The sequence below is a fragment of the Euprymna scolopes genome, chromosome 19 (assembly GCF_053919585.1).
Source record: "Euprymna scolopes isolate OS-2025 chromosome 19, ASM5391958v1, whole genome shotgun sequence".
In the NCBI taxonomy this organism is placed as follows: domain Eukaryota; kingdom Metazoa; phylum Mollusca; class Cephalopoda; order Sepiida; family Sepiolidae; genus Euprymna; species Euprymna scolopes.
The window spans coordinates 79684534-79699277 of NC_136500.1; the positions used below are offsets into that span (position 1 = coordinate 79684534).

The 14744-nt window shown below is 35.5% G+C and overlaps 1 protein-coding gene and 1 pseudogene across 2 annotated transcripts in view; one reads left to right on the forward strand and one right to left on the reverse strand.

The window, feature by feature from the left end:
• LOC145239778 (gelsolin-like protein 2) overlaps positions 1-14744 on the reverse strand; it is a 96062-nt gene that overhangs the window by 28862 nt on the left and 52456 nt on the right. For both annotated transcript variants that reach the window (XM_080103252.1, XM_080103251.1), the window contains exons 2-5: positions 9415-9495; positions 6177-6250; positions 3592-3666; positions 31-96 (exon numbers count right to left, since the gene is read on the reverse strand). In XM_080103252.1, the coding sequence (XP_079959378.1) occupies positions 31-96; positions 3592-3666; positions 6177-6250; positions 9415-9495 (296 nt within the window). The remainder of the gene's footprint in view (positions 1-30; positions 97-3591; positions 3667-6176; positions 6251-9414; positions 9496-14744) is intronic.
• Positions 9063-9179, forward strand: LOC145240404 (5S ribosomal RNA; annotated as a pseudogene).

Here is a 14744-nt window from a genome sequence, read left to right on the forward strand (position 1 = left end):
ATTTATTCGAGCAAAATTAAATTTTCTTACGGCTGTGCTGTTCTTGCCAATCCAAAAATGCACGTCATAAAGAAGCTTGTCATTTTTCGTGTAAGTCTGAAAGCAGAAAATAAAAGGACATTTAAATGGATAACGATGGCATGACCTAACTACAAAATGGATATCTTCAACAAAATTTTCTGAACTCCCTCATATTGTGTATAATAATAGAATAAAAAAAAAAACTATGAACTGGGCGTAAGGGAACGGGCCATTATTAATTTAGTTTCTTTGATGAGATCAGTGATTAAAATTAGAAAGCCCAAAGATGTATAATGACTAAATAAATTATACTTTAAAACAAAGCATATTTAAAAAAGACTAGCGGAAAATGGGTGAGTGGGGATGGCGCCCATAAAATATGCTTAAATATGATATTTTAATTTGTTCAGATTTAGTATATATTATTATCGAGTCGTTATTCAAAAGTAAAAAATAAAGTATTTGGGTGCCATCAGCTAGAATCGAAACTGAAAGCAAAACTGTAGCATTCAAAGCTGGTTTGTGTCTGTACCAATGTGACACGCATATGAACTGATTAAAAATGAAAAATAAACAAAGATGAATGTACAAAATGCATAACGATTCTTTTCAATTTTGACCCATTTTTGACTGCTTAAAACTATTTTAACCGGTTAAAGACCCATAAAAGAACAGTCTGTAAAAAATCCAATCATTTCAGGCCCATTGATGATGGTTAGAATAGAGGACATGCATTTCTTCAGAACCTTGTTTGTTTCTATTTACTTGCCTCCCCATGAGGGCAAAATTAGTCTCAATCTAAAAAGGATTTCTCCTCCACTGACCGAGGACAGAAAAGGTGAAGTGCAGGATCAGAACAGATACTATACTATGATCTTGGCCTTTGTTTGTTATTCACCAAAACTCATGGGAACCAAACCTCTGTTCTTCTACTTTGGACTCGATGAACCAAGCATATAACTGTCACGTTTTCTATAATTCTTTTGCAATCATTTCTGACTGTTCTAAAGGTGACTTTAGTTTCAAAGCATCTTTGAAAGAAATTGAAGTAGTAGTTGCAGTATACTGTGGCGGCAGCACATTCAGTAGTGTACTATGGCTGGCTGTTCGATTTCTCTTTAAATTTCTTGGAAGGCATGTAACTGTCTATATCAATGGATAACCAATCAGTTAAGTCGGTGCTATATCCCAGAGTTTCCCAGAGTGAGGCTGAGGGGCTCCAGAAGTAATTTCTTAAAGAGGACCAAGTGCTTTATATGGAAAAATTAGACATAATTATTGATCTTTTTTACTGGAAAGAGATATGATACATAACTACAGGTGTAGAGTTTCTGAATGCTTCATGAAAAAGTAAATGAAAAAAATAAATTAACAAAAAATGCAACAATTTTTGATTAATCAAAAACAAAAAAAGTTTGTGAACACGAAAATACAGTAAAATCACAAACAGGAACAACTAATGAACGTTAAAATTTGAAATTAATGCTTTTCATATTTATTTTAGAAATTATCTTGTGCCGTGAAATTTTTTTGTCCTACTCAGAGACTCCATGGTGTCCTGAAGTTTATTTTAGAAATTATCTTGCTCTGTGAAATTTTTTGTCCTACTCAGGGACTCCATGGTGTCCTGAAGTTTGGGGAACCCTGTTATATTCTTTTTTACATGGAATGTAGGAGTATTTCCGATATGAATGTTTAGAAATTATCTCTGTCAGCCATTGAATATCTATACACAGTTCGATGGAGAAGGATATTTGGGATTTTGTTACATTTTGTTTTCATCTTTATTGAGAAAACCGAGTGATCAGAACATCCTAGTAGGGACCGAATGTTCAGGACACGTTGTTAGAAAAACATTTAGAAGACTTGTCCATCAGAATCAGGTACCCTAGTGGGTTCATTAACAATCTGTGTTAGGTCATAACAAGGGAGAAATCATGACAAAACTTCCCTTTATATGTTTTGTTTGAGTGAACTAACTATTCAACATTGTGAACATTGAAATCTCCACAGTTGGCTGAGGGACAGTATGTGATCAATTTTCTCTGCAATACTCTCAAATATAGCAACTCCATCATTATGGGAATGGTTGAGAGCAAATATAAATGCTGTGCACAAATGCCACTCAGAAGCATATGTAGGAGAGTTTAAGGTTTTCTTTAGAGATTTCCCTGCCACAGGGGAAGTTATCTCTAATGTAGGCACATATTCCATGTCCATGGCGATCTTGAGGGTCGGATTTGGAAGTTCAATTAGAATAACCTCTGATGGAGAAATCGGCTAAGGAAACGGTTGAACTAATGCTAGTTTTGCACATGAACAAACAATATAATTTATTTATTTATGGACTGTTATCCTCATCTTTCATAGTTTTTGTTGTTTCATAACGTTTCGGCCAACTATTCCTCTGGCCTTCGTCAGGTGGTTAACTATGACAGAATAGAAATGCTGAGTCTCTTAACTAAAATAGCAACAACTATGGAAGGCAGTAATTACTGAGGATACAGTTAAGAGACGCAGCATTCCTATCCTGTCACAATTAACCACCTGACGTAGGCCACAGAAATAGTTGGCCGAAACGTCGTGAAACAACATCAACTATGAAGATGAGGATAACAGTCCACAAATAAATAATTTTTTTCTTTTTAATTCAATTTTCACCCCAAACAAGGCACAGTGTCACTTTGATGTAGGGGGCTATTATCGGGGACATAAGTTGCAGGGATATTATGTAGGGAGTTGAGCAGCAAGATTTCTGTTCACATTATACTTGAACTTCTGCATGTCAGTACAGTTGGGAAAACAGTTCTGGGAAAGAAACTATTGGAGTAGAATGCTTTCTTACATCTAGGGATCTCTACTGTGTAGGGGTGGGATTTAGCTGCTTGTCGGATTTGTATTTATGTTGAGAGGGTACAAGTGCTTGTAGCTCATCGGAGCATTCACCATTAAAATATTTCTAGAACAGTCAGAGGGATGCAACATTTCGTCGATGGGACAGAGGCTGAAGCCTAGATGACAGTTCAGGACCTATCAGGTTGGCGACTCTCTTTTGAACCCTTTCCAGAAGTGAGAGACTAGTAGACTAAATAAATATACAAGTTACTCATCTCAAAGGATTCCAATAAAAAACAATATATAAAGACTAAATAAATTATACTTTAAAACAAAGTGTAATAAAAAAAAATGAACATAGGACAAATAGTAATGACATGTATTGAAAATATATTATAAAAAAAATGGCTTGCGAACAAATAGTATGTAGTAGTGTTAAATTAAAATGTCTACTTATCTGATTTTGTTTTTTGTGAAACTGAGCGTCCAGTGATTGGTCAGTCTTAGATGAATCTAGACTACTTCATGAGGCTTTGTAGAACACAAAGGTAGCCATCTAGATAATATAACTCTTTTCATATACATTATTTTTAGCAAGTTTATATTTTTTTATGATAAAATCGATTTTTTTTTAAAAATTGAAAGTAATTTTTTAAAAAAGATGTGGCGTAAAATGTTTTTTTTTTTTTTTCAAATTTCCAATTGATTCCATTAATTGTACATTTTCATACTTACATTAAGTATAACATAACTGTCACCATCATAAAAACGTCCGTAATCTTTCTTGGGCCAATCTTTTACTTGGAATTTCTGTAAAAAAAAAAAAAAAAAAAAAAATTGGATTAGAAAAACAAAAAAACAAAAAACAAAAACAAAAAAAAACTATAGGTGTATCAGTTTCTATATGTTATAAATAGGGCTATGACAGCAGCATAATCTTTCTATTGTTTTTACTATGGAGTATATATCCGACACAATTAATCAACCGAGAACCACATCACTCTACATAATAACAAAAGATATCAATGGATATATGCCTGAGAATCAAAACAAGGAAAAGAATATGCTGTTGTCATAGCCCTACTGATAAACCATTATAATGTATCCACAGTGTTAGTAAACTTATAATAAAGGAAAAATTTCTTGTATGGAAACATTTATTTCAGTTTACTTGCTCACAACCCTGGAATTATCTACTAGACACAATTCTTCAACATCTTCGGTCTTTCTGCCCAAGGGTTTGTCAAGACATTCTGACATGATGATACTTCTTCATTTTACAAGTAAACCCTGAACAAATAATCAAAATAATATAACATTCAAAACTCAAATAATATCCACTTGACAGGGCTTATACGAGGTATGATGCCCCTTCTCGTAATGATATTACCTCAAGTAATAACAACACCTAGCTATATACATCATCAGACCATATATGTTCTTGTCCTGGAATCCAGCAATATTCAGAAATGGCCACAATAAATATAAGCTATGACATAACTAGCAGGTCGTCTGGCGTTGCCCGGTCATAAAATATGCATAAATATTATATTTTAATTAATGCAAAAACTATTCCAGGGTGTGACAAGTTGTGTAAACTGTCAAAAACAGATTTCCGGAGCTTTTGTGTGACAAAAGGTCGTGGAAAAGGTAATGACACGTCACATAGGATTGTATTATGTTCATTAATCTGATACGGCTTCAGTTGATCACATAGAGTTTTCGTTTCTTCATCAGTGGTTTGGTGATTGGCCATCTCCTGTAAGTCACAAATATCAATTATGATTGAATACGCTGGTCGCGATAAGCAATCAGCTACAATGTTCTGTGAACTTTTTATGTGTGAAATATCAGTCACATATTCACTCAAGAAACAAAGGTGACGCTGTTGTCTATCGGATTTTAAAGGTGTTTGGCTTTTAAAGGTGCTGCAGAGCGGTTTATGATCTGTCTTTTCTAAGCAGTTCACTTCTTGTAAGTAAAAAAAAAAAAAAAAACACTCGAGCTGAGATCGAAACCAAAACCTAAAGCCAGTGAATCAAGTACGATAACAATTAGAGCAGCTTAACACGATCTTTAAAAAGTGTTTTCAAACCTACTTATTTTAAACAATGAATCTGTCATGTGAACCATTCATGCATGCACATTCATGAAACAGAAAACAGATAAAAATCCAACGACCCCCACCCCACATACCAATTTTTAAATTTTCACCTTTTAGCAGCCTGTTTTCCGGCTGAAAACCAGTTAACAATTGCCTGAATATCCTATATTTTAAATTTCAAATTTGTAGATCTAAAAACCGTTGAGTATATAAGGTGAGAACTGTCTTCACACACACACACACACACACACACACACACACACACACACACTAACTTTTATAGATATAGAGATTAAGTTGTCAATTGGGTAGAAGAAAATTAGTGGTCTTCTATTCTTTACTAATTCAAAGTTTGAGAGATAGAATGGCATATTGATTGATCATTTGAATATCTACATCAAATCCGTTGTTAAGGAAAAATGGTTGGATTATTGTACAGCTCCAGTAGATAATTCACTTCTGATGCAATTAACATATATTCGAATTCATGTTACCAATGAATGTTAGATCGAAGAGGTAGGATGTTGAAAGAATTCTCCTATCAAACTTTGAACAAAATATACCTTACATTAAGTGCTAGATTTCAGTTAATACTAAGCAATTTAAAAACGGTACTTGAGGTGAATAATAAAAAACCAAAGAAAATGAAAACGATGTCAAGTAATCAAATGCAGTTCATATTAATGAATAATGTTAATACTTCCATAGCGTTCCTCATCTTTCGTCTGGCAATCATGACAGTCTCATTAACCTTTATCCTTATGTAGCTCTTGGCCTTGATAATTGGCGATCCAGTCGAAAAAAATGTTGATTTTGCAAAATGCGATGACTGCTTTCTGATCCTAAAAAGCAACTCTGGTAAACGTTTTAATGAAGAGTCTTTAAAACGAAGCTGCGAACAGCTAGATAAAAATAGACAAATAATGATAAAGTTGTTTTTTTATATGCATTAATGAGTCACCGTTTATCCAGGCCCAAAGACAACTTGAGGACAAAGGATAACGAATTTGTTCAAATATTGAAGTACAAAACGATTTCAAATATTTTAAAACATACAAAAAATTATGGAGTTAGGTAGAAAAATAACTTTTCTTGCGTTTGGTAACAGTTCAATATTTGTTGTTTTATTTTTATCCATTTTTTTTTCTTGTTAAATAAACTGCACCATTGCCAAAAAGCACTAACCAAATTATCTGAAATCGTATTAATAACTGACCTCTATCCGCCATATTTGCAAGCCGGGACTCTGTCCTGCTCCTTGCCACATGGGTTCGTGTTTTGCAGCTTCCTCTGCGAAAAAAAAAAAAAATAAAAAATAAAAAAAATAAATAATAAATAAATAAATAGAAACGACTCAGCAAATAAATTCCGTTTTTAATTTCCTATGTTTTTTTTTTTTTTTTTTCTGGTGGTGGTGGTGGTGGTGGTGGTGATGGTGGTCAGCAGAAGGTGATAATCTACAAAAAAAAAAAAAGCAAAAAAAAAAACCCCATCTTTCTCGTTACGGACTTATTTTTTTTTAAGTAAAGAAAATAGCATAACATGGTGCTTCTGTATTATACAAACGAAAAAAAAATAGTGAATTTCAAATAAAACAGATCGTACTTACATAGGTATCATATCGCAAAAATTACGGAAAACGATGAGGTAAAAAAAAAAAAAAATTATTAATGAAAACCTGTTTTCGATAAAGTTTATATGGGGTGTCGTGGTTTCCAGCTAACCACTTCTATATTTCTAAACAAAAAAATGCTGTTGACTGAAACGTGACACTTCTGGAAATACGTTATGACGACGTGTGCAACGATTCAAAGCCATGATCGTTTTCAAGCAACAAAAAGAAAACAAAAACTTCATCTTTCACAAACTAAACAGAAACAAACCTACATTAAAATAAATGCAGTTAATAAACACTGAAGACATTTTTATTGTAAGTAAGATGATGGTGTGAAATTAATTATAGTCGTTTATTGTTTAGCAACATCGTCTAGTTATCATTTGGTCGTGTAACTGTGCGTGTAACTGCGAAGCAATGGTTGCACAATCTCAACCACATCCCTCTCCTGAATCGATACTGCATGATTCCAGCAGCAAGTTTAATACGGCTATAAGCAATGAGATACGCGCCAAGAGTCAAGTCGGCACTGTCACAGCGAGGACTAGGGGCTGCAGAACGTGATGCACACCACACCCTCTACTGCTACCTGCCTCCTGGGACTCTCTCTCACAGTCTGCCACTCCAGTTCTTTAATCTGCTTCAACTGCAGCTTACTTTTGCAGCATCCAGCGACTCCAGCTGACTCCTGTAGCGCCTCCAGCTCACTTCCACAGTTTTCAGCGACTCCAGTTTAGTTCTGCAGCGACTCCAGCAGCTTCCAGCGACTCTAGCTCACTCTTGCAGCATCTCCAATTCACTCCTGCAGCTTTCAGCGACTCCAACTTACTCATGCAGAGACTCCAGCTCACTCCTGCTGCTCCAACATCCACTGACGTCCGACCTCCCGTACCCACTGACATTTGGCTACTTGCTCCAGTGCCCACTGATATTTGACTACCCGTTCCCAGTGCCCACTGACGTCCAGCTTCCAGCTCCAGTGACCACTGACGTCCAGCTACCCGTTCCAGTGCTCACTGACTGCTCTAGCTACCCGTTCCTACTTCAAGGACTCAAGAATCTCATCCCCGTGAAACGCCAGTTCTTGATCTGGCTGATCCTGAATTCATTTGCCATTCACTTTTTTTTTTTAGTAAAAATAAAACACGATGCATGTTGTGTTTAACCGATCATCTGTGTTTTCATTTTTTTCTGCTATTGCAGTTACCTCTTTCCCTTGTGTCTATGTTTATTAGTTGTATAGTTGATTGGCATCTTCATACTGCCTTTCGGCCCTCTGTAACAGGGGAATAAATTTTGTCCGACATTTTGAATTACGCTCGTCACGTGACGTAAGCAACTGAACTCAATTATTTCTCTTGTCGACTTATCCCCCCTTTTTTTAGTAAGCGTAATATAATGATTTCGCTTTGTTTTTTTTTTTTTTCAGAAATTTCTTTGCTCATTAATAATTATTTTTCTCCCTTTTCATTTTTCATAATTTTTGGATATGTTACTATTTGAGACCTGATAATTACATAGGTACCATTTGTTTCACTTGAAATTCAATATTTTTTCGTTTGTATAATATAGAAGCGTCGGTTTTGAATAAACCCCCAAATTAACTGAAACGAAATTGTTCCAGTCAACCAGGTTAACTGTTATTTGCAGGTGCGTGCATAATGGTATACATTTACAATAAAATTCTAATTAAAATAGAATAATTCAGTGGGCGATTAAGTAAATTATTTTTTTTTTAGTGTTATGTATACAGGGGTATAAAAAAACATGAACATACGATGGTAATGCTGGTAATCAACTATTATGATGAAACTGTAGTGCAACAGATGAAAGTGCTAAGTAATAATTAGTCCTAAATAAATAACAGTCGTCTGGAGGTTGAAGGTTCAATCCTCAGTACAGGCGATACTAAGAATACAATTATTAATTACTTAAGACTTCTACCTGAAATGAGAGCAAGTTATCACGTGTATTAAATAGAGGAGTCCACTCGGAATTATGCACAGATTCTTAAATTTGACAAGACATACTCAAAGAAGACCGGAGGTTACATCAGCCGAAACGTTGTGAGAATAGCATCCAAGATAAATGCAGTAGTTTGAATAATTCATATAATGATGTAATCTGTCCTTTTAATTCAGTACTTGCATACATTTCACCAGTAAGAGATATGTCCTCGGCAATCAGTCTGGCTGAGTTGAGGGTCATTGTTGTAAGTGACCTTGCTTCTGTCTGGCTAAGGAATGGCTCTGTGCAGTTCTAGGGAGGTCCACCCAGACCTTACTTTCTCTTTTTGCAGCGGAGGTTAATTTATTGCTAATCGCCCGTGGCACCATTACTGTGCACTCCCTTTAACCATTCATCTGACCTCCAAAAGAAAATAAATAAGATTTGCATACATCTGAATAAACCGGAAGTTACATAACAGAGAAATAAGTATAGAAAGGTATACACAACTCATATCATAACAGTTGATATAACAACGCCATATACGGCATAATCATGTTGACATACAGGTTCCCGTTAGATCACTGAAGTTAAGCAACATTGACCCTGGCCAGTACTAAATGGGTGACCATTTGGGAATACCAGGTGCTGTATGTGCTCTCCGCTTATCTCAGCATTGTTTACAGTCGTCTTGAACTTTTTGCTGCTAGGAGAACTTCTTGCAGCAGTGTCGACTCAGGAGAGGGATGTGGTTGAGATTGTGCAACCCTTGCTTCGCAGTTAATAGCCTGAGGTAATCCTTTACAGGAGGTATCCATTGTCTCTAAAGACTAAACCGAGGCCATGGGTAACGACGCCAGAGGGAGTGTAAATTAAAACATTTGCAACTTACTTTTCACTGCGCGATCTTCATCGCTGCCCACCAGCTCCATATTAGAATCTTTCCAGTCATATTTCTTTGCCTTGACTAAACCTAAAACAGAAAGCAAAATAAAACATTATTTATAAGCACTCGGCATACACACGAGACAAAAAAAAAAACTTAAAAAGGAAATTTTTTTTTTTTTTACCCGGTGGTCACCACTTATCAAGGCCTGGAAGCCACTCAGGGATAAGGGTCATTGCAAGTACAGTACGTTAGTGTGGAGATTTAATGAAGTGTTTACTTAAGGGGGCAGTTCATTAGGAATTTGTTTATGTTGGACTTGAAGACATCCAGGTTGTAGTCAGGTGGGAAGCAGGCAGATGGAACAGAGTTCCACAGGCGTGCAGTTCTAAGAAAGAAGCTTTGTTCATGGAATCTACGTTTTGATTTAGGCACAGATAAAGAGTGAGGAAAATTTTTGACAGTGGATTCAGCTAAACGGGTGTTGGTTCACTCCCAACAAAGCACGGTATTTATTTTTCTATCCCACAGTGAGAAATGTGACACAAGGGTTGGAAAGACTTAGTGCCCCTTCTAAACTGGGGCAGTTTTTTAATCTCAACCCAGAGTGCTACTTTTAATAGAACTGAAGCCCCCACCCCCTTATCACCACCACCACCACCAACACACATTAAAACCCGACCTTGTATTTAGCTTTGTCCTCATTAGGGAGGCACATAAATAGGAACAGGAGGCAAGATCTCATGTAAACAAAGGTCACGCATGAGGATGGTTTATAGTGTAGATGTCGGAGGGGAGGGGGGTCAAAACTATCTCAAAATGGGAACAGTGAATGGTATTTATTTCTCTCCCATTGTGAGAAATGTAACAGAAGGGTCAGAAAATGGGATTGAAAAGTCAGCATTCCAGAGGAGGTGCACTCTGACCTGCAAAAAGTGTCTGGGCAGCCACATCGGCATTTCCCACTAGGGGTACCTCAGACAATTAACTAACCCCTTCTCAAAGACAGAAGACAAAGCCTGTGATGATGAACCTCCTAGAACTGCACAATACCAGCTTCCTACCGCAATCAAAAGGGAAATGACCATGAGGAATGGTCTAATGTCTGTTGATTTTGATGCCAAGGTAAAAATTTCAGCAATGTCGAGACACAAGATTGCTGCTGAGACATAAGAGGCTAGAACGAGTTCGGGGCCATATTTACAGGGGGGGGGGGATATTCTAAGTGGCGAGTTGTGCGGCGCAATATTTGTTTACATTACATTTAAATTTCCGCATGCTCGTACAGTTGACACCTCCACACAAGAGCTGCAAAAACCTAACATTGTCATTTCCCCTGACAGGAATATACAAGCGACTAGTGATCACTTGTGAATTTGATATTCCAACGAAACTTCCTCCTTTGGAGGAAGCCAGTTCAACCCACATAGGGTGAGTGCTACTTTGATATGGTACAGTATGGGTATGTTTGGTACAGTTGGGGAAACAGGAAGCAGGGAGGGAAATTCAAAGGCAAGTAGTTTGACGAAGTAGCTATTGGAGTAATAAGTTTTTTGGGGAATCTGGAGACCTTTGCACTGAAGAGGTGGAACCTTGCTGCTTCTTGAGTGTGTTGGGATATTTACATTGATGGTGGAAGTACTTGTAAAACAAGCACATGGTATGAAGCATTTTTGTGATGGCACCAGGACAGGAGATTGGTAGACAGTGTGGGACCTATTATTAGACAAATTTGATCATATCATAAACTAGATGAAGTACCTGTTCATATCAGAATTTTCAATTTTTCATCTTCTGTAGTTCAACTTTACAGAAAAAAAATTTTTTTTTACACTTTTTAAATTGGTGAACATTTTATTAGAATAAAAACAGTCAGAATCTATTTCTATAAATAAATAACATTTAAAAATAATGAAAATTTTTGCCAAGTTAATTTTTTTTTATTTACAAAAAAAAATTTTGTTTACAAAAATATATATTTTTTTCACTTACACTATAATCTAAAACACAAGCTATTTCGGCAGCAGGGGATAGGGTGGGATGGAGTGTATTATTTGTTAAGTTTAGTTACTTTTATTTAAACGTTTTCAATATCAAATTAAACCGTAAAGTGAATTTACACACACACACACACACATATATATATATATATATATATATATATATATATATATATATATATATATATATATATATATATATATATATATATATATATAACAAACTTATACAAACAATCTGAAACAAAAAAATATTTCTGCACCAGAGGTGGTGTGTATTATTTGTTTTGTTCTTTTTATTTAAACGTTTTCAATATCAAATTGAAACAAGTAAATTTACACATACTTATAAATTTACACACACACACACACACACACACACACACACACACACACACACACACACACACACATATATATAAACATTAAATTAACTGTCTTTCTTAGGGTGAACATGCTTTTAAAAAAAATTAGAAATTAACTAAAATAAAATACGTATTAGATACGTTTGAAGCGAAAACAACACATTATTACAAAATAAAAAGATATTTATTTTGTTTGACATTTATATTGAAATTTATAAATATATTTCGAAGTTACACTTCATCATCAGTATGCCTTTCCTTCTATTTTTTTTTTTTTGCCACGTTGTTGTTGGAGCAGATAATCAGCAAGTAAAAGCCCGTTTGTTGTTTTTACGGTATTTTTTTTTAAACGCCGGAACGGTGCGTTGGTCACGCGGCTTCAAACGTATATTTTATAAACGTCATTTTGGCTTCAAACATATGCAATACGTATTTTATTTAATTCAAACTCAACCAGCGCCTCTAATAATAACGTTCCATATTGCATGTCATCAACGGAAGTTATATTCACAAGAAAAATCAAGACGATTTTCAGCAGACTGTTACCGACTCGTAGGAAACCGTAACGAAAAATAAACGTTAAAAAAGGCTGAATGAAAGAAAATACGTATTACATACATTTGAAGCCAAAACAACGCATTATTACAAAATAAACAGACATTTTATTTTGTTTGAAATTTATATTGAAATTCATAAATATATTTCGAAGATTAACGTCATCATCAGTATGACTTTCCTTCTATTTTTTTTTTGCCATAAGTCCGTTTGTTGTTTTTACGGTAGTCTTTTCACATGTCGGAATGGTGCGTTGGTCACGCGGAATTCACGTTAGGGTTTGTGTTCCTTGATAGAAGCGCTGGTTGAGTTTGAATAAAATAAATACGTATTATATACGTTTGAAGCCAAAACAACGCATTATTACAAAATAAACCGACATTTTTGTTTGAAATTTATATTGAAATTTATATTGAAATTTATAAATATATTTCGAAGATACCCTTCATCATCAGTATGTCTTTCTTTCTCTCTCTTTTTTTATTTTATTTATTTTTTTTTATGCTTCAAACGTATCTAATACGTATTTTATTTTATTCAAACTATTCGACTGAGTAAAAAGCGGTATGTTTGCATGACTGATGGATGGACCAAACTTCATGGAAAGCAGGCGCAAATACGAAAACAAGAAGAAGAAGGGGGAGAATGTGAAGAAGAAGAAGAAGAAGAAGAAGAAGAAGAAGACGAAAAAGGAGGAGGAAGAAGAGGATGAGGAGGAGAAGAAGAAGAAGAAGAAGAAGAAGAAGAAGAAGAAGGTGGCAGAGGAGAAGAAGACGACGAAAAAGAAGGAGAAGAAGAAGAAGAAGAAGAAGAAGGAGGAGGAGGAAGGAAGCAGAAGGAGAAAAAGAAGACAGAAGAAAGAGATGAAGAAGAAGATAGAAAATTGCAGAAATTTACACTTATTTGTGTAGATGAAATGGCTTTTTAATAAACACATTCTTTCTTTTTTTTTTTTTAAAGCAAGGTACTTCTGAGACAAGTGTGTTTGACAATCTTAAGCCAGTCGAATTTCGATGTTTGCACTTTTTAATCTGAGTGCTATTTTTAGCAAGTAAAAACGTCGCGCCATTCAGGCAGAGTTCCTTGGCAAATAGTATAAAGAACAACGTTTGGTGAAGCACAATTTAAGGTGTTGACATTCACAGGCAAACACACGACAAACAAGGAAATGTCCGAAACACAAAGAAATAGTTTGGCTCTCAAAGATGATGACTGGTTGGATGATTTGTTCGACAATTAATTTTTTTTTTAAATAGTAAATCATCATTTATCAAGGTCGAAAAGCCATTTGAGGATAAGGGTTAATGAAATTGCTAGTTGCTGATAAACAACAATTTGATTATTTAAGTGGACGGTTCAATAAGAATTTGTTAACACTGGACTTGAAAACGATCGTATATTCAACCGGGAAACAATTTCCTCCGGCTCCAAAGCTAACAGAGTTCTCGGCCATTGTTGAGATGGTTTGTTCCTTGTTGGCTGAAGTATGGTCTTGGTCCTGTGCAGTTCTAGGAGGTTAACTCTCCCAGGCTTTGCCTTCTTTCTTTGAGAATGGGGTTGGTTTTTAATGATGCGAAATGAACCTCTATAAATTAATAGTAAACAAATACGTAGCACAACAAAAAAAAAAAAAACCTCTTTTAACAAAACAATGAAAAAGTTTATTTCAGTGGCAGAAAGTTGGACAGTCAGAAAGTAAGTAAGAAGAAAAGTTGAACATTCTTTGGACAGTCGAAGGTTGACTAGCAGTTATCTTCAGTGAAGATCGTCAATGCTGGAGTGTCCAGCAGACCAGGTCAGGAGAGAGAGAGAAGGGGTGTCTTTCTTTGAAGCACCCCGTGTGCTTTCTACTGACCAATCGTGATTCCCAAAGAAGCTAAAAAAAGTTTCTTAGGAGACAGAAAGAAACAATGCGCCCTGCAAGTTGATTGGTCAGTGTGTGGTCAAATCGCTTAGCAGGGACATTCATTCATGGGAAAAAATATGAGATGCCTTAAATAAGTTTCCAGACTTTTTGTACAGGCATTTAAAATTGTCCAGACTCTTGAAAATTCAGTATGTTATTGCTATACATCTTATGAGATAACTGACCAGTTTTTATGATTTCAGGTTCAAATGAACAGCTACAGCAGAAATTGGAATACACCTTACTAAAGCCTGATTGTCACAGCTGGTGAATTTCAAAAATGTAATCTAGATCTGAGAATATTTTAGAAGAATGATATGCAATAAAATCCTATTTTAAACTTGGACAAAATGCTACAGAAACGTATGCAATGCTTCAGGCTGCTTTTGAACCATCTTGCATGAATCAGTTTGGGAGTGGCATCAGTTTTTGAGTGGCATAAAAGATTCAAGGAAGGCAGGGAGATTGTGAGGGATGATGAGAGGAGTTGAAGGAGTAAGGAAGTCTAAA